The following is a 25,720-nucleotide window of genomic DNA, read 5'->3' as shown; positions in this document are numbered from 1 at the left end:
GCTATCAAAAAAAGGAGTTTTCAGCTTCCTCTGCGTTCTCATCCACTAAGCGAAGTATGGAAATCCTCCTTGAGTTCTGTTGGAACTGCATTGATCTCTCACTCGAACTAAATCCGGTTGAACCAACCACCTTGCTCCCAGATGCCAGGCCGATAAACACACTCATTGCGCATCCACTTAATCCTCACACCCCCAAGCAAAACATTTACGCGTTGAAAATCAATCGGCTTCATGAACCATCCATCAAACCCAGACTGAACATATCTCTCACGGTCCTTCTCCAGGAGAGAAGCCGAGACAGCAAAGATAGGAACGCGAGTCACAGGCAGACCAGAAGATGCCATCTCCTGTTCATATTGACGGATCATCTTCGTGGCGCTTAGGCCGTCCACAATAGGCATCTACCAGGTGGGGTTAGCTATGTAATCACAGTAGAGCTAGAGAGAAGGTAAGATTACCTGCAGATCCATCAGGATAGCATTGTAAAGTGTAGGGTTGTTCTTGTAGACCGAGGCGCATTCCTTGCCGTTTGCTGTCATGTCGATTGTATGACCGAACTTCTCCAGACGCTTTCGCAAGATCGTACTATTGACCGGGTCGTCCTCGGCGACCAGGACATGGAGTGTGGCCTCCATGCTGGAGTTGTTCTGGTCGAGGCTTTGGGGTTGGTCACCTGGTGACGCGGTGGCTGGCGGCTTTGATACCTCCGGGGAATGTGGTGGCGTTGGGAGAGGGGAGGTCTTGCGATGTACTTCCTGCAGCCCATTGCTCGTTTGCAACTTTGCGCGTGACAGCGAGAGCTTCTTTGACTCTCCGGTCTTTGGGCTGACGTCGACGTCTAATACTGATCCTTCTGTGAATTCAGATGTGATGCCGCATTCACATGGTATTCCATCTTTCGGTTTGATTGTACAGAAGTTCAATATTTCTTGCTTCTCTTGTTCTTTTTGTCTTGGCTGGGAAGCATCGGAAACAAATGACGAAGCCTGATTGTCGGATTCTTCGGCTGGAAGCGGAAACTTGAGTCTGATCTTGAAACAACTCCCCTTTCCTTCTTCAGATCTTAGGCTTAGTTGTCCATTCATGTTGCGTACTATCCGAGCAACGAGTGCGAGACCGAGACCAAGTACGCTTTCGGTTTCCACTGATGTGCTGCTGGGTGTGTATCTATATGACTTTGGTGTCTTCATATAGCCCTTGTGGGAGACTTGTTCTAGTTCGCAGAACAATGTCTCAACGGTCTCTTGGGACATACCAGACCCGGTATCATGGATTGCAACCTCGACAGAAATATGATCGGGGTCGACGCTTTCTGGAACAACGCACGACTCGATGGTAAGTGCTCCAGAGGCAGTGTGCTGGATAGCATTGCTAATCAGATTGGTGATGACTTGACGCACTCGTCGTTGATCTCCGAGTACCGGTGGTAGTGCAGCGTGTTGTACAACCTGCAGGTCGACGTGCTTTTGTCTTGCCTCTTCCCAGAATATGTCCGTTGCCTCAGTGAGGGTTTCGGAAAGATTCAACACCTCGTCCTTTATCAGTTGTTTTCCATTCTCGGCGTTCGTCAAATCCAATAAATCATTGATGATATAGACCAATGACTTGGAAGCTGAGTGAGACCTAGATATGTGAACTCGTGTTTCCTGATCGAGAGATCCATCAAGGGCAATCTCCAAGTAGTTGATAATGGCGTTGAGAGGTGTCCTAAACTCGTGCGCAGAGTTGGCAAGCAGTAATCTCATCAACTGGTTGTTCTGCATTGCTGCCTCCTTTTCTTGCCAGATCTCACTGAAGGTTCGGTATAGCAACGACAACGAGGAAGCCTTTTCGAACTCTGCTGCAGACCATACTGACTCATTGTCAGAGCCATGGGGCATATTACGACCCTCAGCCCGAAAGAACATGATGAAGTCACGTCCGTCCGCTGAAAGTGGAACAAACAGCAGACCAGATATACAACGAAAGCCGCGATAGTAGTTCAGGTCCTGGAAATCTGATGTAATGTTCGTCGATGACAGGACTGTATCAATCTCTTTGGCCTTCATGTACTCTAGCACTGCCAGCACCTCTTGCGAGTCGGTCGCTTTGCCAAGTATCTTGCTCTCTCCCATGATAGATGCCGCAGCATAGTCCGCCCCGAACAGACTGAGCAGATCTCCTGACGGGCTATCGGCAGTTTGAAGATTGTCTTTATCGCTCGAAGACATGGGGAGTTTTTTCAAGACAATGGGGAGAGTAGAAGAAAGCCGCTGGATGTTGTTTGAAACTGCTTCTGCCATGAACCAGCAGACTTTCTGAACGATTGGGTGCAATGTTTTGTCTGCCTCATATGACTGACATGATATCAAGCCCCAAAGCTTGCCAAAAACATTAATTGCGATTGAGAGACAAGCTCTAACAGGAGGACCGGAATTGGGTCTTGAGGATGTTGGTGCCGCAGCGAGATAGGTATGTGACATATCAAGTGCATGTTTATTTGTGGAGGCACGATATACAAGCTCTGCAGAGTGATCGACCCTGGCATAAGAGAGGCAAACAGTGTTGCGCATATATCTTTTTCTTAACGGGTCAGGAAACGTTGACTCGGGAAAACTGGTGCCCTCAAATGAGGTCAGTTCCAGTGAAGAGTCAACACCATCGGCAACCACTGTTCCTTTGTGATCATATTCGAAATGATAGATAGTAGTTCGTGAAAACTGAGTGAGAGCCTGTAAGGTGGCGAAGGTATTCTGGACGAGTGTTTCTAACGTCTGAGATCTTGCCAGCTGTTGCAGAATGCGAGGAATAGTGTTGAGAATCTCCGAGGAGTCTGTGACTTTGATATCGGTTGCGCGAACATTATCCTTTGAGATATAAACGTTCCCAGAATTTCCAAGAGGGGCAAGATTTGTACAGCTTGCCTTCGATGTTTGAGTCTGTCTCTCTGGCTGTTGCACTCTTTGGCTTGTTTTCGTAGTCGAGCCAGAGGTCATGGCGGGTTGGAGTTCGCAAATGACATAGTTCTTATATGCTTTGCTGGTATGCATAGTACACCAAACCTTCTTACACCACCCGTTTTGGCTGAGCCGTTCACGTAGCAAAACGGTCAAAAAGAAAACCTCTGGTCCATTTTCCACAACTTCATACTCATCACCCAAGACAAAGTTGGCATGGTCGAGAAAGATATCGATGTGTGACGTAGACAAAACATCGCAAAATGAATCCAGCTCAAAAAGCTCGTCTGGCGAATATCCAATGATCTTGGATGAGTTGTTGCTTGCCACTTGTACCTTGAACTTTCCATTCGACTCTGCTAGTACTATGAGCACGCCAAAGGACTGGATGGCGACGGCTTCTTCATCTTGTTTCGAGTATTGTAGCCCATTTGTGGGCCTGTAAGCACCAAGAACATCGCCTCCACTTTCTACGGTGTTTTGCAATTGTCTCAAGGCATTGGCGCTTGGTTCATTCATTCTGAATGCATGAGGTTTAGTGGGATCATCCAAGGAATGCTCGTCGTCTCGATCTTGTTTCTTGCATGTTGATGAATAACCAGCCTCACAGTCGCTTTTTTGATGCAGTTTTGCAAGAGAATCTGGTCGCTTGAGAATTTCCTGGTCGCTGTTTTCCTTTACAGCAGCGATTGTCGGCTGAAAGCTAGCCTTTTCGTTGCCGAAGTTGCCAGTCCATGTATCCGAGAAGGGTGATATTGGTGTTTCGAGTTTCTCAATAGCAGGAGTTGGCAGTGCTGAGGAAGGGACCGAGTCGAATGAAAGAGCTGAGCGAATTGGAAAGATTCTTTCGGCTGAGTCGTCTCCTAGTTTGGGTAGCTTCAGCTTCGGCGAGGGTAGCTCGGCTACCGTTGATATCTCGGTTTTCGTGTCGGACAGAATGCACATAGTCTTGGGGATCGACAACGTCCTTGCGAGGGTTTGTCTGTTGTGAGACAATTGGTCTTCTTTCTTGCCATCGTCATCATCATAAATCACTGTCCAATCGCTGTGGTCCGTGATATCAGGTGGTAAAGACATAGCCCAGTTTGGAACCTCGATGGGCTGAGGAGTAGGCAAAAGGGTAATCTAACAAAGCATTAAGTGTTAGACGACAGCGATAAACTATCCATAGAGAGAGAGTCACTCAACCGTGTCGGTATTGCTTCCGTTCAAACAAAAAGGAAAGTCAACAACACGGAGGCCTTTAACAAAACTTGAAGTTATAATATACTAAGAAGCATGTGAATTAGGGATGAAGTCAAAAGATCTCCATGAAGCTGTGCTCTGACCGGGTTACCCTGAGATTCTATCCGAAGCTCAAGCTTTCTCCTGCATGTTCAACCTATCAACACATGAACCAGCAGGGAGGAGCTTTGGTTCTGAATCCATGTCCTCGGTTCCTTCGTCCGGTTCGCCGGAGCCTACCAGTATAAACGGTCTCGCAAGCCTACATCCAGAGACTCAAAACCGTGGTAGCGAACTCGGTAGATAGTCTGTGAAGGCTTATATACTACCGATTTTGAATCGAAAAGACCAATTTCAGCTGGGAAAGTTCACCAAGTAAGCGAAGTCTATATCTGGGCCTAGTCAATTCCACTTAAGCATCAAGGGCAAGGCTTCCTAAGCGAAAGAGACAAGCAATCTCATCCGTGTTCCCGAGTATCAGGCCAAGACATACGGAGGCGGCATACAGAGGCGACATTCGGTGACTCCGGACTATAACCACAGAGCTTAGTTGCGAGGTACAGTGCATTTCTAGACCGGCCGAGAATCACTCCACTTCAGCATAATAGAAGATGTCCCCACACACAATTGAAAACCTTTACGTTATGGAGATTGATAGAGCGAAATCTATGGGACAAAACACAATAATAAATAGTGTAAGAAATAGCATTTGTCTAAATTCACCATGCAAGCATATATAAGCGGCTCTGTAGCTTGGCTCGTGCGTCATGAGGAATCCGCTTGGTCATTATAGGAGATACCGTCTATTGTGGGGCTATATATTTCCTTAAAGCAGCTATCATCGAAATAGAGATAGACCTCAGCTTTGAAGCTTCCAACCGGATCACAATCCCGGGTTCGACCCAGAGCTTGGCATACCGAAAGCCGGGGTAAGCTTTTGACTCGTGGGCATGCGTTCCGGGTCTATGGCAATGGCTTGTTCCCACCCTTGGTTCTGGTCTAATCCGGCCTAGAACAATTTGAGCACTGGTTATCGAGACTGCAAGGTGTTGCTCGATGGTTTATAAACTAAATGGAGGTTTCACGAGCAGAAGCTTACTCGTTGATGAATCGAGTATGTGGAGTATGTCAAGAACAGAATGAATATCAAACAAGAAAGAGAAAGATCTAATGAAAAAAGACACCGAAAATTGATGCTGTCCACCATATCCCCGGCCACCAACCATAACTCCCCGAAATCTTGCCCCTAAACGTCATTTCATAATTTGATTTCATCTCGCTCACCAGCGACGACCATAAACCGAATCCTCATTTCGAGGACGGTTAGGCTGGGATTCCCGGCCACGGCTGCGAGGGTCAGAATAGGACACCTGCGAAGACATACGCGCGGGTGTAGCATCTTCTCCAGAGTTCAACAAGCCTACTTTGCTATTGAAGTCCAGTGTGCTCTGGTTATCGGTGAACTTTGATTCGGCGTCGCGGCCGAACAGCGCCATCATATCACGCATGGTCAATTTGCCAGCGCCAGCCTTGCCTTCAATGGTGGCGTTTGCTAGCTCGCGCTTGCGATCTTGCAGCTCCACAATTCGCTCTTCGACAGTGCCCTTGATGACCATCTTATAGATTTTGACATCAATTGTCTGGTTGAGACGATGGACACGATCGATGGCTTGCTCTTCCACGAACTAGACTGATAGTTAGCATTGCATAATATGGAAGAAGTGAATATAGTGACTTACGGGATTCCAGAAAGGCTCCAGAATGACAACACGACTGGCGGCAGTCAAGTTCAGACCCAATGCACCAGCGCGTAGACTACAAAGCAGCACACGGGTTCCGCTGTGGTTGCGGAGTTTCTCAAGACTAGCCTCACGGTGGTTGTTCGCCATTCCACCGTCGTAACGTGCAAAGCCGATATTGGCCGAGTTCAGGAAAGGCTCAATCTTGTCGAGCATGGAGGTGAAGACGGAGAAGACAATGAACTTGAAGTCGGGTGCCTCACGATTGAGAATCTTCATCAAATGACGGATCTTAGTGGATGGCAACTCGCCGTTTTCACCTTCCTCGTTGTACTCCTCATCAGATTCAGACTCCTCATCCTCGGAGTCGCTCAAAACGATGGGTTTGCTCTTTCTCCTAGATGGAGACTCGATCTCATCATCAGTCTCGTCTTCGGAGTTGAGCCATTCGCCGCCACCTTCAGCATTCTCATCATCTGAACCACCTGCCTTGCCGAGGCTTGGCAATTTGCGTTGATCCTCGGGAACGACCCAGTCGCCCTCTTCCTCTTCATCATCACTGTCAAGGACGACTCGTCGGTTCTTGCGAGAACGGGCAAGCTGGGCCTCGGATCTGCGCAGGGAAGGAGATTCCGGAACATCCTTCTCTTTGCGACTCTTCTTCAACTTCTTCTTTTTCTTGTCTGTGCCAATGATGTTGGTGTTGAGATCGGCTTCACATTCATCGCAGCGAGTACTACCAGCCTTGGCCTGGTCTTGGCTAAGTTCCGTTTGGCAGACGTCACATTTCTTGGTCACAACACTCATTGCGCCGAAGAGTTCAGCCATACTGTCGAGGTCATCAGACTTCGGTTGCGAAGATTGGGTGGTGGTAGGATTGGTTTGCAAAAGAATATCTTTGTCTTTGGCCAAATCGCCTTTGACAAGGTCCGGGTGGTTGCAACACTGACGAAGACGCAAAAGCAGTACCAAAGCGCCGGCGTAATCAACCTTGGCACCGCCCATCATCTGCTCAAGGCTGTTTTCCGTGCGTTGTTCCAGGCGTTTGTAGAAGTTCAATTCTCCAGGCATGAATTCGGGGGCCACCTTAATGACCTCACGTTTGGTGATGTGGAAGCCGTTGGACTTCTTAGGCTTGCCATTTTCTCCTTCTTCGCCATCTTTTACATCGTTGTTGAGTTTGAGGACATCCTTAGTACGTCGTTTCATGAAAGCCTTCAAGTAGACCTGGAGCCGCTGGATAGCAAGACCCCCGCGGCCATTGGCCAACGGTCGGCTGATCTGATCTCTCCAAGCAGCCAAGTCATCGTAAGGCTTTACTCGAAGAAACTTGATCAGACTTTGCAGTTCATCCAGGTTGTTCTGCAAGGGTGTTCCTGATAGGCACCACCGGTATTGAGCATCCAACGCATATGCTGATTGCGTTGCTTTGGCGTTTCGGTTCTTGATGGTGTGTGCTTCATCGAGAATAATACGGTACCAGTGGTTCGAGAACAGACCGGCCTTCTTAGCCTTGTCCGTAGCGGATGAGTTGAAGTCCGAGGTAAGTGTACCATATGTCGTAATAACAATATCATAGTCATCCAAGTTCTTTGAGGTCTTTGCCCGTGTCGCACCATGATAGACGCACACAGAGAGCTTGTGGGTCTTTTCGACTTTGTCTTTGATTTCAGATTCCCACTGTTTGATCAGCGCAAGGGGCGCAATGACCAATGTAGAACTGCTGCAGTTGGGAGGCAGCTTGGTAGTTTTGCCCTCCTTTTCGTCGGTGTTATCGCTGTGTTCGTGGTGGGATTTGCGGTTTCTGAGTATCAAAGCAATAGCTTGCACTGTTTTGCCCAAGCCCATATCGTCGGCAAGGATTCCGCCCTTGGGGAAAATTCCTTTAGTCGTCTTTCGGCCGGTCTCTTTGTCGCACATCCATCGCACACCGTCAATTTGATGCGGCAAAAGGGTTACTTTCAGGCCCTCAACCACACTATCCTCTTCATCATCTGATTCCTCTTCTTCCTCCTCATCTTCTTCCTCTTCGGCTTCGACGTCATCCTTTTCTTCCTCGGCGACTTCGTCCTCTTCGATGGATGGACTATCTGAGGGGCTTCTTTCTTCAGGCACGTAGTTGGAATCGTCATTAGAGTCCTTTGCATCGTTTACAGTGACTCCTTGAAGCTGAGCAGCGAGATCGTCAAGGTCATCGGCAGCCTGTTCTTTCTTCGTATCCTTGGCGACTGGTTCTTTCTTCTCCTCGTTTGAGGTTTTCTTGGACTGCTTCTTCTTTTTTCCTTTTTTCTTGGACTTCGGCTTGGATACGGATTTCTCCTCCTCGTCTTCAAATGCACCCTCCAGCAAGGCTTTGATGTTCTCCTGTGCCATAGCTGTATCCACATACCCGTTCATATCCATAGCCCCAAAATCAGGTGGCGCACGAGGGCCGGATCTAGCAACAGAGCCATTATCATCTTGAGTGAGGTCTATGAAGCTCTGGAGGTTCTTAGAAGCATTCGACATCTTTGGTGGAATTGGCTTTGATGTAAAGATCGGCCGCGGGGCACGCGGAGTTGTCCAGGTGACATTCTCAGGGCGCTTGATGCTCACTGAGCCGGGTGGGTTGAGCGGACGAGCATTGTTGTAGGCCGATGGTGCCACTGGTTTGAAGGGATCCCACGGCTCGCTACGCTTCGCTGACGGGGTCGCAGCTGGGCCACCTGTAGCGGGCTGGCGGTATGGCTGATGCGCGGCATGATGACCGGGATGCTGAGGTTGCGGTCGAGGGGCAGGTCGGTGATGTTCGGCTCGAGACTGGTTGGGCTTCGGGATATTGAAAAGATGGTTTGATCGGTGTTGTGGGTGGCCGATCGGCGAGGGCTTTCCGAATTCTGGTTGCTGCTGAACCTGGGCGGGGCGAGCTTGAGGATTTGGCTTGCCTGGAGTGAGGGGCTCCGCAGGAGCGTTGCTTTCTCTGGCCATTGCGTGGTGAACGAGGGACGCGGGCTGAAGGTGCGGCGGGGTGTTGGGACCGAAGTCGAGCAAGGCGCGGTTCGCGGTGAATTGACAGGCGAGTGAAGCCTCGGGTGATCAAATTCAATGTGCCGCAGCTGGACACGAGAAAAAGAATCTGATCAGGGCGCTAGAACTAGAGGTTAGTCTTGGTGTTCTGGAATGTTGTGTTCCGCTCGGGGATTTCTTGTTTCTTGGGAAGCAAGGGGCTCCCACTTCGTGGCTTGAGGATAGACGCACGGTCAGGAGTAAATCGAGACGATCTCACTTACCTTTGGCGTGGATGGTGGGGTTGAACAAAGAAAGGTCAACGTTATCGATATCGATTTGTTTTGGTGTGCGGGTCTGATTCCCCAGCAACGCGAGGCCTGAGGCACCACTGCGGGCAAACAAAGAAAGCTCTATACTGTAGCACGCGAGTATTCTGTCTTTTCAGTATACGCACGAATAGTTTGGAAAACAAGAAAGAAGACAAGACAGATGTAGTGAGACCTAGAAACAACAAGGAATGAGAAAAAGAGAGAGCTCGAAGAGTATAACACCAGGTATAAAATACTATTGCAGCTTCCATGCTCAGTATAATCAAAGACAGAAAGCCACTGATTATTCTATGGAGGTAATCATTTTGCAATATATATCATATTTTGCGTTGTCTTCGCATTCGCATAGCGGTATATGGGAAGCCTAACCCATGTAGTGGGAAACTTAAACGAAAGGCTCCTTGCACACTAAAATAGTTTTGTTATGTAGTCCTCACCCTTTGCGGCTTGAAGAAGCCTACTTTGAGAATTGGAAACCGATGGCTTCGATTTCCTTGTCCATATAAACTACCACCCCAAGCACATAACCTCGTCCATAGTTTTGCTCAGTCTGACCACCCTCGGCACCCGCCTCGTATGATCTATTGTAACTCGGCCATCCACTCGCTATCCTGCCCAGATGTCCATTGAGCTAACTTGGAGACGAAAGAACTCCATTGGTGTTACCCATCAACTGTGTTGGGCAAAATATCCCGAATTCCTTCCCATCAGTCCATGTCACTTCAAACCCCTTGAGGACCGTAAGGCCAGCAGAGTCTCCACTTGCCTTGCCAGTGCAAAAGCGAATAGTTCAGAGGATTGAACTCTTGTTGTCGGGAAGGAGCTTAAAAATTGTCAAGTTGTCTTGGGCCTTCGAATTATCTTAACATTATCAAGTCCACTTGTGATGTTCGTTCTGGTTGCAATAAGTGGTTGGAGAGAGTACTCGCATACGCAAGACATGTTTAAGTGAAGAACGACAGGGCTTGAGACATATTCCCAGAGAAAAAAAACGCTATTGACCATTTATACTAGATGCTATCCGATCTACGGATGTCATCATACTCCATTGCCAGCATCCAAGTCAGCGTAATATCGATCGTTCTGCAATAAATCTGGTGACCGGCCAAGCAGTGTAAAATTTCACTCAGTACACAGAGTTCTATTTGAAGGCGAAGAGCTCAGCTCCTCCAGCTTGTCTGAGCTGTGGAATTACAGGGATCCAGAAGGCATGGTACATCCTCGTACACGTACTTATGTCGGTGGGACATGAAGCGGACTTCTACATAGCCATTACTCGAGTAGCATGCCAGGCATTTCGGAAAGCTATGGAACAGCCATTATATGATAAAACGGGTATCACATATGTGTATCATTTCATGACCAATTGTTTTACAGTCGAATGCCGTCACGTATATCAGTGACACCCGTTGTATCACGCCGCGTAAAAACAGTCAAGATCATAAATCCTGGCCTCTTCCACTTTATTTTGAGATTGCGCCTGACATATACACTGGATTTCTTCTATAAATTTCTAAGTTTTCTACGCAAGAGATAGAATTATAAAGCAAATAATAACTCTAGGGTAAGGGTCCTGTAGCGATCTCCTTGTATAGGGTAAGCCATTAAGCTGCCTGGACTTTATGGATCATCTGCCACAAATCTTATTGCCCTTTTTACAGAGCAGAAGTAGGGAATTGAAAAGGATCTCCACCCCTAGCTCTACTCATATGAGACATTTATCAAGACATTGACCACTATAGGTATGGTACAAACAGAGAACCTCCTGAACTAGTTCATTCAGTACTTCAATAAAGTTGATCCTTACTCCTCTTTCCACATGGATGGAACCCTGTCCAATGATTAGTTCATGTAAGTTAAATCTCATGCTTCGCACTTACGCAACCTCAACCACGGCACATCTTCCACTCTCGACAACACTTCGCGCCTCCTTGAGAGCAGGATCGAGCTCAGCTTGAGTAGTGACAGTCTTGCCCCAAGCGTTTCCAGCTGCAGTGGCAATTCCAGGATAGTCAGGCGAGGGCTCAAACGAGATATTGAGATCTGTAGTGAATCAGCTGCCATTCACCAATGTATAAGGCCTCTTCCAACGTACCTCTTCTGTTTGATTTGGAGGCTAAGCCGTCCTTATGCACAAGAAGGGCAGAAACCTTTGGTGCGTTCCATCCGTTGTTATTCAGGACGATCATTAGGAAGGGGACGTCGTAGCGTCTGGCGATCCAATACACGCTCTCCATTTGGGAGAACAGATAGACACCATCACCGACACTGAGTTATTGTTAGCTTCGCATTGAGAAAGAGGCTAGTGTTGAGAACACTCACATTCCACAAACGAAGGAATTGGGCTTTGCTAGTTTGACGCCCAGTGCTGCACCCCCGCCCCATCCTAGACCACCCGCACCGCTACCAACAAGGCTCCCTGGCTAAACGATTATTAGCATAGACGAAGAAGATCAAAGGGTAACACATACATTGGTCAGATTCAGATGATGGATAAGGATTCCTGCGTTGGTGACAGCCTCTATGGCATATGTAGTGTCTTGTGGGAGCGTATCTCGCAACTTCGATGTCAAATACGGCACACTGACAACACCGTCCTCTGATGGTGTTTCAAGATTTTGCAGGGCCTTTCTCCAGTTCTTATGATTAGTAGATCGTTCCTCAAATGCCTGGGTGTATCGAGCTGTGTTAATGTCAGCCTTGGCCAAGAAATCATTGATTTGTTTTAGCGCAATTGCGCAGCCGACTTTGAATCTGCGAGTGGCATTGATCGAGAATACTGTTTTTCAGCGTTAGATGGACCATATAGGAGAGAATCGGGGCACCCACGTGGCATTTGCTGCTTCAGTGGATCAATATCGAGATGGAAGATCTTTGTGCCAGGTCGAGGCTTGCCGGCTGTCGGGATCCAAGGCACATCACAGTCCATAATGAGGATAACATCGGCTTCCAAAACTTCGGGATGGGTACTGACGGTACAACCTCGATAAGCCTCATGAGAACTGCTTATGCATAAGTCCGAGCCAATCTGTTCGACTACAGTAATTGGCAATGTATCACAAAGCTTCTCAAGGAGTGGGGGTGCTTCATGATTGCGACCAAGAGATGTGGTAAGAACAAGCGGATGCTTTGCGTTCATCAATTCCTTGGCGATGAGTTCCACATCTGCTAGCGTCAGCTATGGCCAGTCATGATATGTTCACATGTCTTACCTGCTTCTGGCAATGCACTTGGAGCAACGGAAGTAAGAGTATCTGCCTCCAAACATTCCCTTGGCACTCGCTGTGTGAACCGTCCTTGTCAGCTATAATTCCAGCAAATAAGATGTTATTTGACTACTTACTTCCTCGAGAACCTCTCTAGCAGCCATTAGATATGCTGGTCCCTTGGGGTCAGATGTTGCAAACTGCCACGCCCTCGCAACCATTTGCTTGATATTGCGACCTGTCTTGATTTCGCCAGTGTATCTGCAGTATTGCCGAACAATAGCTGCCTGGTCAGGAACATCTTGAAGCCAATGGATGAACCTATAGTACTGTCAGTCTGGATCACGAAATGCATCTCTTCGAGGAAACTTACTCTGTTCTCGAACCCAACAGTTCACCATTCTGAGTGAACGGACTCAGGCCAGCAAAGCACAGAACGGGGACTCTGCCAACGGAGGCATTATGGACTGATTGTCCCAAGGCAAGCGTACCACAATCGACATGCACCAGAACACATTGCTAGCCAGTCAGAAGTCAGTAGTGTGCGGTGTGATCGGGCTCCAGAGGATCATACCGGAACTCCAGTAACCTGAGCATAGCCTAAGGCTGCTGAAAGAGCGACTAGCTCAGAAGGGCAAGTGATGATGTTTGGAAAGTTGGTGTTGTTCTCTGTTTTCCAATCAGCCCTGGTCATCGAATCCAATCTTGGCAGGATTCACCTTGCTTCGCCTTGATCATCGCTTCCAACATTGCGGGGTGATCGCTTCCTCTAATCATTTGTTAGCATAACGTACTCGAGTAAACATTGACAAAGCTTACAAGTTTACAAAGCAGTGCGTGATACCGGCCTCGGCTGGGAACAATGTTAGTTCTCTAGATAACTGCTCGTTGGACAAGATCGCTTACACAGAGCCTCAAAGAAGTTCTCAGCAGCAGTAGTTAGCCGGTCATTTTTCAAGATCTGATCATGATCGTCATATTCCTTTCTTCTCTTTTGGGGGATTGAGGATCTAATAGTCATGATGTGCAGCTGTGTTGAATATCGATGATGCTTTCTGTCTGCGCAAGGGGGAAGTCCACCTTTAAATATGTATAACCCCGCACGCCAATATCTCAACTCGCACCAATACGGCGAAGCTAGTAAATGTTAGGGGCTGGCCAAAGAATTTTACGGTGGGCCATTGCTCGATTACACTAGGGGGACTGATCGGCAACCTGGGTGTTGGGGTTGATGATCGTGGGATCTCCGCGATTGGTTGACCAGCGATTCCGAGATCCGCAGTTATAGATCCACCACGATCGGTTCATTGCGCTCATATTCACTGGGGCTAGGATGCATAATTATCATAAGCAGGTACATTTTAGATCTCAAGGTTATTGGAAGGAAGTGGATGTTTTTAAATCAGGTACTCAGCTAAGACATCATGGAGTAGTGCCCTATCTCAGATATGTATAGTCCTTGGATCAAACCGGTATGATCAATTTTGTTCTGGCTCGTTTTAAATGCTCGTGATAGGAGATCTTTTCTCATTCAATAAAAATCATAATCCGTTTATAGGCATAAACAGCTCCCAAGGAAATGCAAATCACCTTTCCGTAGTTCAAGCGCTCAACAACAGGACCATCTGCGTAAGTCGTCGGTAGAAGCGGTATTGTTCACCAAGCCTTGCCTCAATCATGGAAGAGGCCGACGATGCGAGGTTGCCACGCTTGTATGCTGGTCCTGCAAAAAAAGTATGGAACGCGGCAGCTGATTGCTCCATGATGTATGCTGGGATGATCCTCCAAGCCCCCTAAGTCACAGAACTACTCAAAGAATGCAGCCAGTGCGACTTGGTGTGGAGTTTGTTGTATAGACGCAGGCCTTAACTTGGAGCACTATTCATTCTTTCTGTAACCTTGAGTACGCCCTATCCATATGCAAATGGTTGGAAACCCTTGCTTTGGAGCAGACAGAATTCTGTGGTGATACAAGACGGCTTCTGAGGATCATCAATAGCGTACTATGTGAAGCAGATTTGAGTCCGTCGGACGACAAAACAGAAAAAATCGGGAGTAACCATCTCCGGTGAATGGGTGCAGTCGTAATGGGTTTGTTATCTGATATATTGAACGGGTTACAGATGTTTGAGATGATGGACGTATTCTGTCAGGCGCTCCGGGCGTATGCCAATAAACTGACGCATGGTCTTCGCTTCGACGTGCCGGAATAGATATCAATAGCCGGTCAACAGCAAATACCGGGGGCTCTTGTGGAATATCAAGCAATATACTAGATGCTGCAGAGTACGCACATGTACCTATGAAGGGCTTGATTAGTAGGACATAGGTTTCTGTTGGCGGTTAAGTCTCTCGGGTTCTCCGCGATTGGTTGAGCGACAGTCCGACGACCCACAGTTATAGATCCACCACGATCCAGTTCATTGTGCTGATATTCATGCCGACATCGCCAATTTATGAATTAACAAGGGCCGACAACTGTCTCTCATCAATGGTAAGAGATAATGTTTGTTTGAAAGTCTAAATCCTCAACTTTCTCACATCATTACAACAATGTTTCTTCAAACGGCATCCGAACAGCTTGACTCTGAAGGCGCTCCTTTGTGGCGTCAGGACCATACTGGCTTGCTTGGTGGCATTTAAGCCAAGGGTGATGGCGCGATTTCAAAAGCTCGGTAAGGGAGACAGTTGCGAATCATAATATACTAGCAGCTTTCCAGACAACAAGCAAGCCCTGAGTGACATGGAACAGTATGTTATCATTTCCTTTGGTGATTTAGTTTTTTCATTAACGTAATGACGTACTGATAGATTACTTCTCAGTGGAGGCTAGCAGAAGAAAGGTATATTCCCCACTGTTTGTGAAATCTTGACTCTCAGTCTTGATCGTTGAGTTTATCAGCCACCTAACATCAAAGCGGCGGCTCGAGCAGCAAGTGCGCCAGGTAAGTTACCAGCATACCCCAAGGCATCCTTCTAATGTTTAACAACTGTTTCCACGCATAATATCCTTGGGAGCAGGTGCTCTATCAGGGGCATATTTCCCATTTGAACACATACAAGTTCAAGTCTCACATGCCATCGGTAAGACAGACGCATCAGAAAAGGATCCTTCTACGCTCAATATGGCGAAGTATAACCTTCAGCCAGGTATCAGCGATTACGGTAAGTTGAAATCACGTTTCAGCCCGCGAAAGGCTCTGGGTTTATCCCCGATGCTGATAATTTGGCCCAGGTCTTGATGTTGCTTTAAACTATGGCCAGGGTAGTGGCTCCGCACCAATGCTTCGCTTTTTCATTGAGCATACCGAGGTGTGAAGTTGAAACACTATCTACCGCCTGTAGGCGGGGACTGCGAGAAAGACAACTATGTAATTGTGGACAAGTATTCCTTCTCCAGTGCATTGGATACAGCTAAGATCCAGAAAACAATTAGTAGAGCAACCAGCATACCATGCCCTCATATATGAACATATTCAAAATGAATACAGACGCTATTCAACTTACTTGTATGTTGTTCGAATCTGATATGTTATCACAGAATTTGAACGTGAGTTTAAGTTGATCGAGACAGTATATTAGTCAGCATACCGGCACTACCTCAACTTCAAGAGCCAAGTTAGTGTGCAAACGACAACCAGCTGACCCTCGATTTTGCCAAAATGTCACAAATTGCGGGGTCCTTGAGGCATCGCAAGAAAACAACCGAAGCATGCAATCCATGTCGCACTCGAAAGCTGAAGGTAAAGGACTCCTCCGAATCACTGGATTTCATACTAACATGTCTAGTGCGATGGGATGCTCCCTTGTGCATCATGTGAGAAGAACAAGGCACAATGTTCCTATGATCCTTCAACGTCTGCAAGCAGACTAACTAGGTAAATTGCGCCAAGAGTGACCTCATGCATACGAGGATTAATGTTCGACACAGTGATCTTGATGTCATGAATGCAAGGCTCATGGAGCTTGAGAGGGCCGTTTTTGGTGAGAGAACATATAAGCCTAGGAAAACAGTTGAGCTTCCAGGTATATAGGTTTCATCCTTACCCGAAGACAAAGGCTTATAAAGAGTAGATGCCCGACAGACCACCAATATTGCAGTGTCTGGTGTTACTTTTGTCGACGAAAAAACTGGAGTAGCCGAATATTTTGGGTCTACATCAACAATAGATCTCCTCAGATCATTCCACAAAGCATTCGGTCAGGCCCACACCAATGGGGCCGATGAGCGGGCAAGCAAGCGTCGGCGGCAGGACACGAATGAGCACCCAATAGGCTCTGATATACCTCGCAACTTCCGACCACAGGAGATCTATACATCACTAACTTTGAGATGGGGGACAAGACAGTGGCCAATGGAAGATCGCCATGAGACGAACGCGTTCCTTTTCTTCCGTTATGTCTATAACACAGTCCCAATCCTTGACAAAAAGGTGTTCTGCAATACGTACAAAGACTTCGGGGAAAAGCCCGAAACCCCTCAAAGTCTAGAATTGGAATGTCTCACATACTCAGTCCTAGCTCTTGGTGCCCTGTACCCACGCCGCACCATCCCCAATGCTGGCGAGAAATATTTTGCCGAAGCACAGTGTCTTCTTGCAAATTTACTTGGGGCTAGCAGTCTGAAGACTGTGCAGGCTGCTTTATTGATGGTTTGTTTGCCCTTTCTCTGTCAGATGGATTGTATTGACAAGATGATGATAGGCTGTATATGCTCATTATACGGCACGACACAATCGTACGTTCTATTATAACCGTGCTATACTTATATGCTAACGACGCGATTAGTTGCATATGACTACTTAGGAATTGCAATCAGGCTTGCATACTCGGCAGGGCTGAACAGAAACTTCGACCAAGCCGGCTTCACCAACACTGCCGTCCAAGAGGCCAGGAGAACGTGGTGGGTGCTGTATAGTTTAGAGTCCGAATTGTGTTTGGAATACGGTAGACCACTCTGTATCCGAGAGACGGATTCCACGGCGCCGTACCCCGAGGAGACTCTGGTAAGTATTATAACCACGTTTATTTCAATGAGTTATCTGACAAGGACTAGGACGAGACTGCCAATTTCAGCAGGATATCCTTCGTAATTGTCATGGCTAAATTTTCCAGAACGGTCCGCAAAGTCATTGACTTGGTCAGATAATTGAGTTTTCAACGTTGCCGACCAATGCTAATTCCTTCGAACAGGTTTCGAACATTGACGAAAAACGAAATGAAATAGAATCATTCGTTGGCCGGCTCATGAATCTTCAAGCGGAACTCATGACCTGGAAAGGGGAGTTGCCGGCACATCTCGCGAACAAGGATCCTGTAAGAGGCGACGCAATTGGCTATGATGCCATCGGCTGGGTTCGACGGCAGTGCCGCGACATTGACCTTCGTGAGTGATCAAGTATGATCTGTTTCGTTTGTGGCATGCTTACCTCGGTGAACCATGTAGGTTTCAACCATGTGATGATGGTCATGCATCGCCCATTCTTCGCTAGCACAAACTTTTCAACGCCATTTTATACATCTGGCATGGCTCTGAATGTTTGCCTCGGAGCCGCTCAAGAGACAATAATGTCATTATGCAGGGCAATGGAGCACGCCGCTGATCCTGATGAATGGCCTTGTTACTATCACCGCGTTCTTGCGGCCAGTCTTGTTATCTTGACAATTGTCTGTGACGATTCCACAGAAGACAAGGCTGGACTACTGAAGACATGCGCAAAAAGTGTTTTGCTTTTTGAAGAAACCATGCATTTTGGTTGCCCTGAAAAAGGCCGTCTGCTAGTCAAAAATGCTTTGACTATTCTTTCTCCTTCGACTATGATACGTGAACCGGAATTTTACGATTCCGTCGAATCATTGTGATACTCTATATTCATCTATCAGATCATCAAGCCGAACTTTTTTTTTTATTCGTTGTCGTAAAATGCTCGTAATTTGCACTCCCCACCATTACCCAGCTCTGCAAAGCTAGGTGAAGTACCCCTGGACTGGCCTCTAACCATATTCCAATGATCACTCTTCTCAGTGCTAGCCCGGAAGATAATTAAATCTCACCAATAACACCCTTCAGAATTTCGGGTACAATTACCCCGGCATCACCCTGGAAAAACCAATCTCCAAACTGGAGATCACCGGGAGTATCGCTAGAATCCATATTACACACAGCAATGCGTGCACCTTGAGAACGAGCTTCATCAACATATCCCGCAGCCGGCCAAACTCTCGCACTGGTCCCAATAACTAGACAGAGATCAATAGGACCGGCTGCAACCCAACGGTCGACTTCACTAAGCGTTTTATCTGGCAGGGCCTCTCCAAACCATACAACACCCGGACGGAGTAAACCATTCTTGCATTTAGGACATTTAGGCAATTCGTCCTCATTTAGCTGAGGTATCGGGTTGCTAGCATCGGAGATGTCTACATCTCCATTTGTGCCCATAGCATTATGGATAGCTTGCGCTGCTTCTTCGCCGGTTTTGTCGGTCGCGGAGGGATTAAGGCCTGCTGCCATTTTGGGGATGTCTAAAGCTGGGACTAGGGGATCTGTGAAGTCGTTTTCGCGGACATAATCGCAATAGAACGATGTGCACTTGACGTCGAAGAGGCTGCCGTGTAGTAGATGTAGCTGTTTAGAGGGGTGGAGTGCTCGCGGGGAGAGACCTATAAAATGGAGATTGCAGTATTAGCATGTTATCAGAGATTGTTTTGAGGGATATTGATAGAGGCTATACCGTCAACGTTCTGGCTGAGCGTAATGAAGTCCTGATTCCTCCGCGATAACTCTGCCAGAGCGTAGTGTGCTTTGTTAGGCTCAGCCTGAAGGGCCATGTGTCTGCGGTAACTATAGAACTGCCAGACAAGACCCGGAGTTCTCTGAAAGGCCTCTGGAGTTGCTAGAGAAGTTGCATCATATGAACGCCAGAGTCCGCCGGCGCCACGAAAGGTAGGCAAGCCTGATGATGCGGAGATTCCAGCTCCAAGGAGGGCAATGACTCGTTTGCAGCCACTCAGGTATTCAGTGAAAGACTGAAGATCAGCAGCTGGCACGACGGCTCTTGATGAAGCCATGAGGTGTGATGTATCTCTGTTTCATTCAAAGGGATTGGAGAAGCTGAAGGGCAAGCTTAGGTGGAGCTGCGGGGATAGTTCTCAAGACTTGGCGAATAAGGCGACAAGGCAGAAATCCAGTTGGAGATCCGGGCGCATGTTTGTTGCTGCAAAAGGAAAACGGTTGGCCTTATATATGCATGCAACTGTTCTTCTTGCACAATATTATATGGATCAATAATCATCCAACCTTGAACTAAAAAAAAAACAAGGAAAACAACAAGGAACGTCTCTCCTTTGGCCCCCACGAACCCCCACAGCAGCCTGCGAGTCAGGATATCAACGGTATACATCACGCGGCAAGCAAGCCGGACCTGGTGTCTATGATAGTCGCTATATTGTCACCTCCAGACTTGACTCCATCCTCTTCCAGATCTCCAAGAGTTTCACCCCGCAATATGGTCCTTATCAAGGAAGCCTCCGGACACAAGCTAAGAAGCATCATAAGAAGAAGAGACGAATATGCGCAAGCGCAAGAGCCCACAACACAAGCAGATGAGATTCCAATTCGTCTGGGGCCACTCACACCCCCACTGCCAGAAGATCCAGAACTGCCCGGGCAAAACAGGCGATGGTCTTTCTCGAAGCCACGCAACCGGCAACCAATATCTCTTCAAACTAAATCTCCTCTATTCAAAACCCTTCCAGCCGAAGTCAGACTCATCATCTGGGGGCACTACCTCTGTATCCGCAAGCTACATATCATGAGGATGAAATGGCGGCAAGGAAGGGAAGCCCGCTCACGAATCGTAGGGGTTCAGTGCCATGAGCAGCCCGGAATATGTTCGTGTAGTCATCGCTGCTGGGGACAGTTGGCTCGTCGACCTGCTGGGGGATGTGTTGGTACAGGCAAGGGTGTTGAAGCATACGGGTATGAGGATGAAGAGTGGAAGTTCGATGCGAGAGTTGACTTTGTGGCTCTTTTGCGGAGTTGTCGATTGATGTGAGTAAAGTCAGTCATTTTACTTCATATTGTATCAGTAACAACTGACATAATGACAGATATACTGAGACGATCGATATGATCTACCGGCATAATACCTTCCTATTCAACCATGCAGATACGATAATTGATCTGCCGGGAATTATACTACCACAGCGTTTGAGCTTGATTCGGACTGCTCAGCTTGGATTCGCTGATCCTGGTGGGAGGATGTGGGACAGTTGCTGTTGGGTCCTTGGTAATAAACTGCCGGCACTGGAGACGTTGACTATTCATTTGTTTCCTCATGTCGTAGGTGATATGGATGATCTGCTCATACCACTGCATCAGGTTAGGCAACCTAGGAAATTTGAGGTCTGTCTTATCAAACCGTGGTATATGAAGAAGGGCTGGGAGGCATCAGCGAGCCTTGTCGATGCTCCTTTTCAATTTGAACTGATTGATAATGAAAATCGCCCTACGGGTAGCTTCTTAGTTGAATAGCTGTTGGATGAGTGCCAATAGCTATGAGATTGTTGAATGTCAACTGTACATACCTTGCACCTCTGATAGAATACTTACGGATTCAGAGTATGGATAAACGTTTATTCACAAGGACGTAAGAAAATTTAGCAAACGTTCAAGATTATTGGTAGCAAGAAGCATAAGTCGACCCATTACACAGCTCAATCCCTCCAACTATTCAATCAGCCCATTTAGCTGTGCTTCATTAATTTGACCAATGTACCCAAGCCACTCCCTTCGCAGATCAAGGGCACTCCTAACCGAGCTAGTATTCTCCCCACTGATCCGCTGACCAACAAAGCTGTATTGACGAAAGCATGAAATTTCCCCCTCAATCTCTCCCTCGCCCAGAAATCGAATCCAGCCCGAGTTTTCGTGACTAACAACGAGTTGTCCAGAAACTTTACCATAGCATTGAAATGGGATCTTCTCTTCTGAAGCCTTCTTCGGTCGTGCTGGTATCCACAATATGCCCTCGAGGATCCCAAGCGTGATTGACCCGAACATTTCTTCCCCGCTCAATGTGAGACATATTTTTGGGCAAGTTCTGGGACCGTTTCCATTGATATGATTGCCGGTAGGCTCGTTGGACGCAACGTCGTATTCACCTTTTAATAAACCGAGGCGTCGCTGTGGGGGTTGGGATTCGAACAGCTGGTTATAGATCGGAGGAGGTCCACGGGGATCTGCATAGCTACCACTCGAGAGTCTCGCGCTCATTGAGTTAGAGCTACTCGAAGGATAACGATCATCGAAGGGATCTTGACAGGGGAGATTATCCGAAGAAAGATAGTTTTCAAGAATCTCTTGATCATCGTCAGGATCCGATGAGTCTCCAAAGTATTCGTCGTCGTAGCTATCGTCATAATCATGCTATAATTGGTTATAAGTTTGTACCTGGGTAAAAGAAACGATCTACTTACCATCTCATTGTTGTCCCAAGACGAGGGATTGGAGGACTGGATGCCAACTTGACCAATCCGGCCACTCAGATCAGAGTTTCCGCCCGCTATCAGTAAGGCTTCCACAGTTGAAACTGTCTGTCGATGGGAGTTGGCAGTCAGGGGAGTGATGTGGGCACTTTTCCCGCTACCACTACTCACCACGTCCTTTCTGGCAGTCTGAAGTTGAGGGACTGTATTGCCACTCCCTTGTCTCCGTCGTGCTCGATTTGGAAGCTCTGGTCTCTGTGTCTTTTGAGGCCGAGGACCTGTTGACTGAGTAATATTACTCTGCAGGAAGCCGACGCGCCGGGCAGTCTGTTTTACAGATGGTCTCTCTCCCACTTCATCGTCTTCGATATCCCGAGCTCGTTTGCGTGGAATGGGTAATGAGGTAGCTACTGTAGTTGTGGTGGCTGTCTTTGTTGTTGTTGTTCTACTTGTAGTAACGGGGGTTGGTAGATGGGCGAGTCCAGATGGTAGTGTGCGTGCCGCTTCATCTTGTCTCTTCCACTCTCTCTTGAGTCTTTTCTCCATCTGAACCAGCTCGAGAGGAACTTCTAGAGCTCCATCTTGAATGGCATCTGATAATCTCATCTTTGCTGTTGCTTTGGCCTTCGATGGGGACAGGCCATAGTGCAGGAGTTGTGCTTCAAACCAGTGAGCTGGATGATCGGGCCTCTGGTTGCTGTCTGGGATCGAAGCATCAAAAAGAGCTCTGAGCTCTGCCGGTATCGCTCGTCGATGGATGTTGCCGGAGGCTTCGACGTAGAATGTATCCACGTTGTAGGAGAATTTGCCGTGGCTGACAGGCGCCATGATTTGGATAGTGAGGTGAGGAGGTCGTAAAGCAAAGAAAGTATTCAAGATGAAGTTCTCAGATATAGTCGATGACGCGCCTGCCTTATTCCAAACCACGCTAGACCAGACGTCGTTTTATACTTCGATCTCGTCCACAGTTATCCGGCCAGGTAATAGATATCCAAGTGATCTTACGATATGATTCTTGCATCCTCTGAACATGACTATCGAGAAAAGATATTTGTTTGGAAGCATCTCAAAGTACCATTTAAGATCCCTAATAAAAAAGGATCTCCGTCCATACAGTTGTAGTAGAGCCCGACATGCGCGTTCCGCCAGCCCAAACCCAAATCTCGTTAAGCTCCCCACCTCTTCCCATCTGCGACTTCCCTTCCCCGCGACTACATACTTCAACCCCAAGATTCAAGACCGGAATTTTTGTCTGCGGAGTACATGCACGATGAATCCATCCTCACCCAGCTCTCCACAGGGCTCACCCGCCCCAAACCAGCAGGCATCAAGCACCCTCAGCCATCGCCCAAGTCCACGCCAAACACCAAGCTCAGGAACAGGAACACCACCGGGCAGCACAGCAAACGCACCTATTCCAGACGATGAACATGGCGCCGACCTGCCGATGAACATGTCGGCTTCTGTTATGTTGACCAACTTACCCCGCGATGCGCACCAGGCACTCGCCGATGTGGAGAGGATTGATTCAGGGAAAGGTATTCACCACCTGTCTCTACATGCCGTTCTGCCGACTAGGAGACTCCTCTTGCATGGGACCTTACTAATATGTGTCTAGTCACCGTGCGCTTCCAGCCTCTGCCATCAGCACCCATTCTCAAGAATCGGGTGTTCAAGGTGAGCGCATCACAGAAGTTTGAAACGGTTGTCAAATTCCTGCGGAAAAAGCTCGACTGCAAGGATACCGATTCTGTGTTCTGTTATGTCAATAGCGTCTTTGCGCCCGGCCTAGATGAGGGTATGGGTGGTCTGTGGAGGGTGAGTTCGGTCTCGTGGTTACTTCTAACACCAATGCCATATACTGATATTTTCGTGATATAGTGTTTCAAAACGGATGATCAATTGATTGTCGCTTACTCAATGACCCCGGCATTTGGCTAAGCAGACTTTGTTGCAGCCCACCCGCACGAACTAATGAATCAAATGACTTTATGTACAGATTACGATGCTTATCACAGAAATATGCAAGAAATGGAATGTCCACGGTGAAAGAATATGAGATGAGATGCAATCATTATTTCTGGTAGCGCTCGTCTACCGATTTTTGGAATCCGGCGAGCTCCTCTTTCGGGATTGGATACGTGTATTCCTCTGACGGAAATGCACGGCTCTTCACTTCGTCTCGATATTGTGTGATTCCCCGCGCAGCCTCGCCCCAGACATTGGCAAATGGCTTAACGAACTTCGGGATGAATCGACCAGGTTGAAAATTGCCAGTCATGTCGACCTGCACGAGAACTTGGCCGGAGCAGCCGTTGCCAGCACCAATACCGATAGTCGGGATACTGAGCTTTTCTGTGATGAGGGCTGCGACTTCTGCGGGCATAGCTTCAAGAACAAGCATGAATGCTCCGGCTTCTTGCATCGCCACCGCGTCATCCAACAGCTTCAAAGCGCTAGATGTCGTTTTCCCTTGGACTCTGAACCCACCGAGGGCATTCTGTCGTTGGGGCGTGAGACCAACATGACCCACGACAGGTACACCAGCCTGCGTGATGCGTTTAATAGTGGATGCCAATTCCTCTCCGCCTTCAATCTTAACGCCATGGACGCGCCCTTCCTTAATCAAGCGCAATGAGGATTCAATGGCCTGCTCGGCAGATATCTCATATGAACCCATGGGGAGGTCACCAACCTGTCGAATGATATTCGTCAGTACGTGGAACAACACACGCCAGCCAGCAAGGTCGCCAACTCACAATAAATGCACTCTTCGCTCCACGGACAACACTCCGACAGTGCAATATCATCTCCTCCATTACAACCTCGGTGGTATTATCCAATCCCAAAGCTACCATGCCCAAACTATCCCCAACTAAAACCATGTCCATCCCCGACACATCAGCCACATGCGCGCTGGGGAAGTCATGCGCCGTCAGCATGGCAATCGGTTCGCCCTTTTTATAGAGGTTCTGCAATGTTTGAATTGTGACCTTCTTGCGCGCCTTGCCATTTGCGCTTGGTGTCGGTGTCGGGGAGGAGTATGAACTATATCGGGTTTGCGAGGAGTGTGGCGTCAAGAAAGAGATCGGGGTGGGACAACAGCAAGCGAGCGTATTGTGTGAGATCGGTGTTCGTGTACCGGAAAGTAATCTGGTCCGGGTGAATGACGAAGAAGCAAACACCGTGCGACGCAGCGCAGGGCCCGGTGCAGCCATGATGTGTGATGTGCGATATGAGCGGAGTGACGCGGAATGATATAAAAGCACAAACGAGAGATTCCAAAGCAAAACCACCTCCCAAAATAGAAACCAAGAGAAAAAGAAGTAGTCCTCAGTAGCCTTTCAAAACTATCCTTGAGTTGTGAGCTGTGGCAATGACCTCACAGCAACAATCCTCAAACAAAGTTAAAGCACACTTCACAATCCAGTAACGAAACAAAACAGCAAAAAAAAAGAACAAATCCAATATAAGACTCTCTCGGATATCACGGCTAGAATAAACTGATCAATTTATTCCATCCGTCCGGGTGTACGTGCTGGGTTATGCGGCGTAGACGGGAGCATCTCCAAAAAATCTTGAAGTCGAAGATCTGATACGTTCTGCCGATGATTACATGCGCCGAGTACCGAGAATTGCGGGGCGAGCTACAGCGCGTAGGGGCGTGTATTTGGATCAGCTGTGGTAACTTGGAATGACGCGGTACAGTATAGATTCTGATTATTGTTCTCAAAGGGAAAAATGTATTAATTAATTCAAATGTAGGTAGGGATCAAAGCTTGAACCGGTGAGTGAAGCTCATCAAGCTC

General features: G+C 47.8%; 9 protein-coding genes across 9 annotated transcripts; 3 read left to right on the top strand and 6 right to left on the bottom strand.

The window, feature by feature from the left end:
• Nucleotides 1–107: 107 nt before the first annotated feature.
• On the bottom strand, nucleotides 108–4,013 carry N7508_001534 (uncharacterized protein; the record flags this gene model as incomplete). Its single annotated transcript, XM_058459600.1, has 2 exons — nucleotides 108–401; nucleotides 459–4,013. 2 exons carry the CDS (start codon nucleotides 4,011–4,013, stop codon nucleotides 108–110), a joined length of 3,849 nt encoding a protein of 1,282 aa, XP_058323132.1.
• Nucleotides 4,014–5,440: 1,427 nt separating this feature from the next.
• Nucleotides 5,441–8,866, bottom strand: N7508_001533 (putative SNF2 family helicase/ATPase; the record flags this gene model as incomplete). Its single annotated transcript, XM_058459599.1, has 2 exons — nucleotides 5,441–5,845; nucleotides 5,900–8,866. The coding sequence occupies 2 exons, from the start codon at nucleotides 8,864–8,866 to the stop codon at nucleotides 5,441–5,443; spliced, it is 3,372 nt and encodes a 1,123-aa protein (XP_058323131.1).
• Nucleotides 8,867–11,019: 2,153 nt separating this feature from the next.
• Nucleotides 11,020–13,443, bottom strand: N7508_001532 (uncharacterized protein; the record flags this gene model as incomplete). The annotated part of the gene is made up of 13 exons (XM_058459598.1): nucleotides 11,020–11,047; nucleotides 11,097–11,259; nucleotides 11,312–11,484; nucleotides 11,539–11,639; nucleotides 11,688–11,995; nucleotides 12,046–12,381; nucleotides 12,429–12,498; nucleotides 12,560–12,743; nucleotides 12,796–12,941; nucleotides 12,997–13,091; nucleotides 13,142–13,191; nucleotides 13,242–13,275; nucleotides 13,329–13,443. 13 exons carry the CDS (start codon nucleotides 13,441–13,443, stop codon nucleotides 11,020–11,022), a joined length of 1,803 nt encoding a protein of 600 aa, XP_058323130.1.
• A 2,691-nt stretch (nucleotides 13,444–16,134) lies between these two features.
• N7508_001531 (uncharacterized protein) lies at nucleotides 16,135–17,816 on the top strand (the record flags this gene model as incomplete). Its single annotated transcript, XM_058459597.1, has 8 exons — nucleotides 16,135–16,165; nucleotides 16,212–16,239; nucleotides 16,354–16,448; nucleotides 16,524–17,074; nucleotides 17,127–17,160; nucleotides 17,211–17,428; nucleotides 17,479–17,562; nucleotides 17,616–17,816. The coding sequence occupies 8 exons, from the start codon at nucleotides 16,135–16,137 to the stop codon at nucleotides 17,814–17,816; spliced, it is 1,242 nt and encodes a 413-aa protein (XP_058323129.1).
• Nucleotides 17,817–18,465: 649 nt separating this feature from the next.
• Nucleotides 18,466–19,493, bottom strand: N7508_001530 (SIR2 family NAD-dependent protein deacylase; the record flags this gene model as incomplete). Its single annotated transcript, XM_058459596.1, has 2 exons — nucleotides 18,466–19,085; nucleotides 19,157–19,493. 2 exons carry the CDS (start codon nucleotides 19,491–19,493, stop codon nucleotides 18,466–18,468), a joined length of 957 nt encoding a protein of 318 aa, XP_058323128.1.
• Nucleotides 19,494–19,930: 437 nt separating this feature from the next.
• On the top strand, nucleotides 19,931–20,958 carry N7508_001529 (uncharacterized protein; the record flags this gene model as incomplete). The annotated part of the gene is made up of 2 exons (XM_058459595.1): nucleotides 19,931–20,475; nucleotides 20,535–20,958. 2 exons carry the CDS (start codon nucleotides 19,931–19,933, stop codon nucleotides 20,956–20,958), a joined length of 969 nt encoding a protein of 322 aa, XP_058323127.1.
• A 195-nt stretch (nucleotides 20,959–21,153) lies between these two features.
• On the bottom strand, nucleotides 21,154–22,739 carry N7508_001528 (DNA-repair protein UmuC-like N-terminal; the record flags this gene model as incomplete). The annotated part of the gene is made up of 3 exons (XM_058459594.1): nucleotides 21,154–21,852; nucleotides 21,903–22,019; nucleotides 22,083–22,739. The coding sequence occupies 3 exons, from the start codon at nucleotides 22,737–22,739 to the stop codon at nucleotides 21,154–21,156; spliced, it is 1,473 nt and encodes a 490-aa protein (XP_058323126.1).
• Nucleotides 22,740–23,181: 442 nt separating this feature from the next.
• Nucleotides 23,182–23,852, top strand: N7508_001527 (ubiquitin-like protein ATG12; the record flags this gene model as incomplete). The annotated part of the gene is made up of 3 exons (XM_058459593.1): nucleotides 23,182–23,449; nucleotides 23,530–23,729; nucleotides 23,793–23,852. The coding sequence occupies 3 exons, from the start codon at nucleotides 23,182–23,184 to the stop codon at nucleotides 23,850–23,852; spliced, it is 528 nt and encodes a 175-aa protein (XP_058323125.1).
• Nucleotides 23,853–23,985: 133 nt separating this feature from the next.
• Nucleotides 23,986–25,129, bottom strand: N7508_001526 (3-methyl-2-oxobutanoate hydroxymethyltransferase ECM31; the record flags this gene model as incomplete). The annotated part of the gene is made up of 2 exons (XM_058459592.1): nucleotides 23,986–24,606; nucleotides 24,671–25,129. 2 exons carry the CDS (start codon nucleotides 25,127–25,129, stop codon nucleotides 23,986–23,988), a joined length of 1,080 nt encoding a protein of 359 aa, XP_058323124.1.
• Between the last annotated feature and the right edge of the window lie 591 nt (nucleotides 25,130–25,720).

This window comes from Penicillium antarcticum (genome assembly GCF_028974205.1).
Source record: "Penicillium antarcticum strain IBT 31339 chromosome Unknown utg000002l_segment0_segment0, whole genome shotgun sequence".
Lineage (NCBI taxonomy): Eukaryota > Fungi > Ascomycota > Eurotiomycetes > Eurotiales > Aspergillaceae > Penicillium > Penicillium antarcticum.
This window is presented reverse-complemented; position numbering and strand designations above follow the sequence as displayed.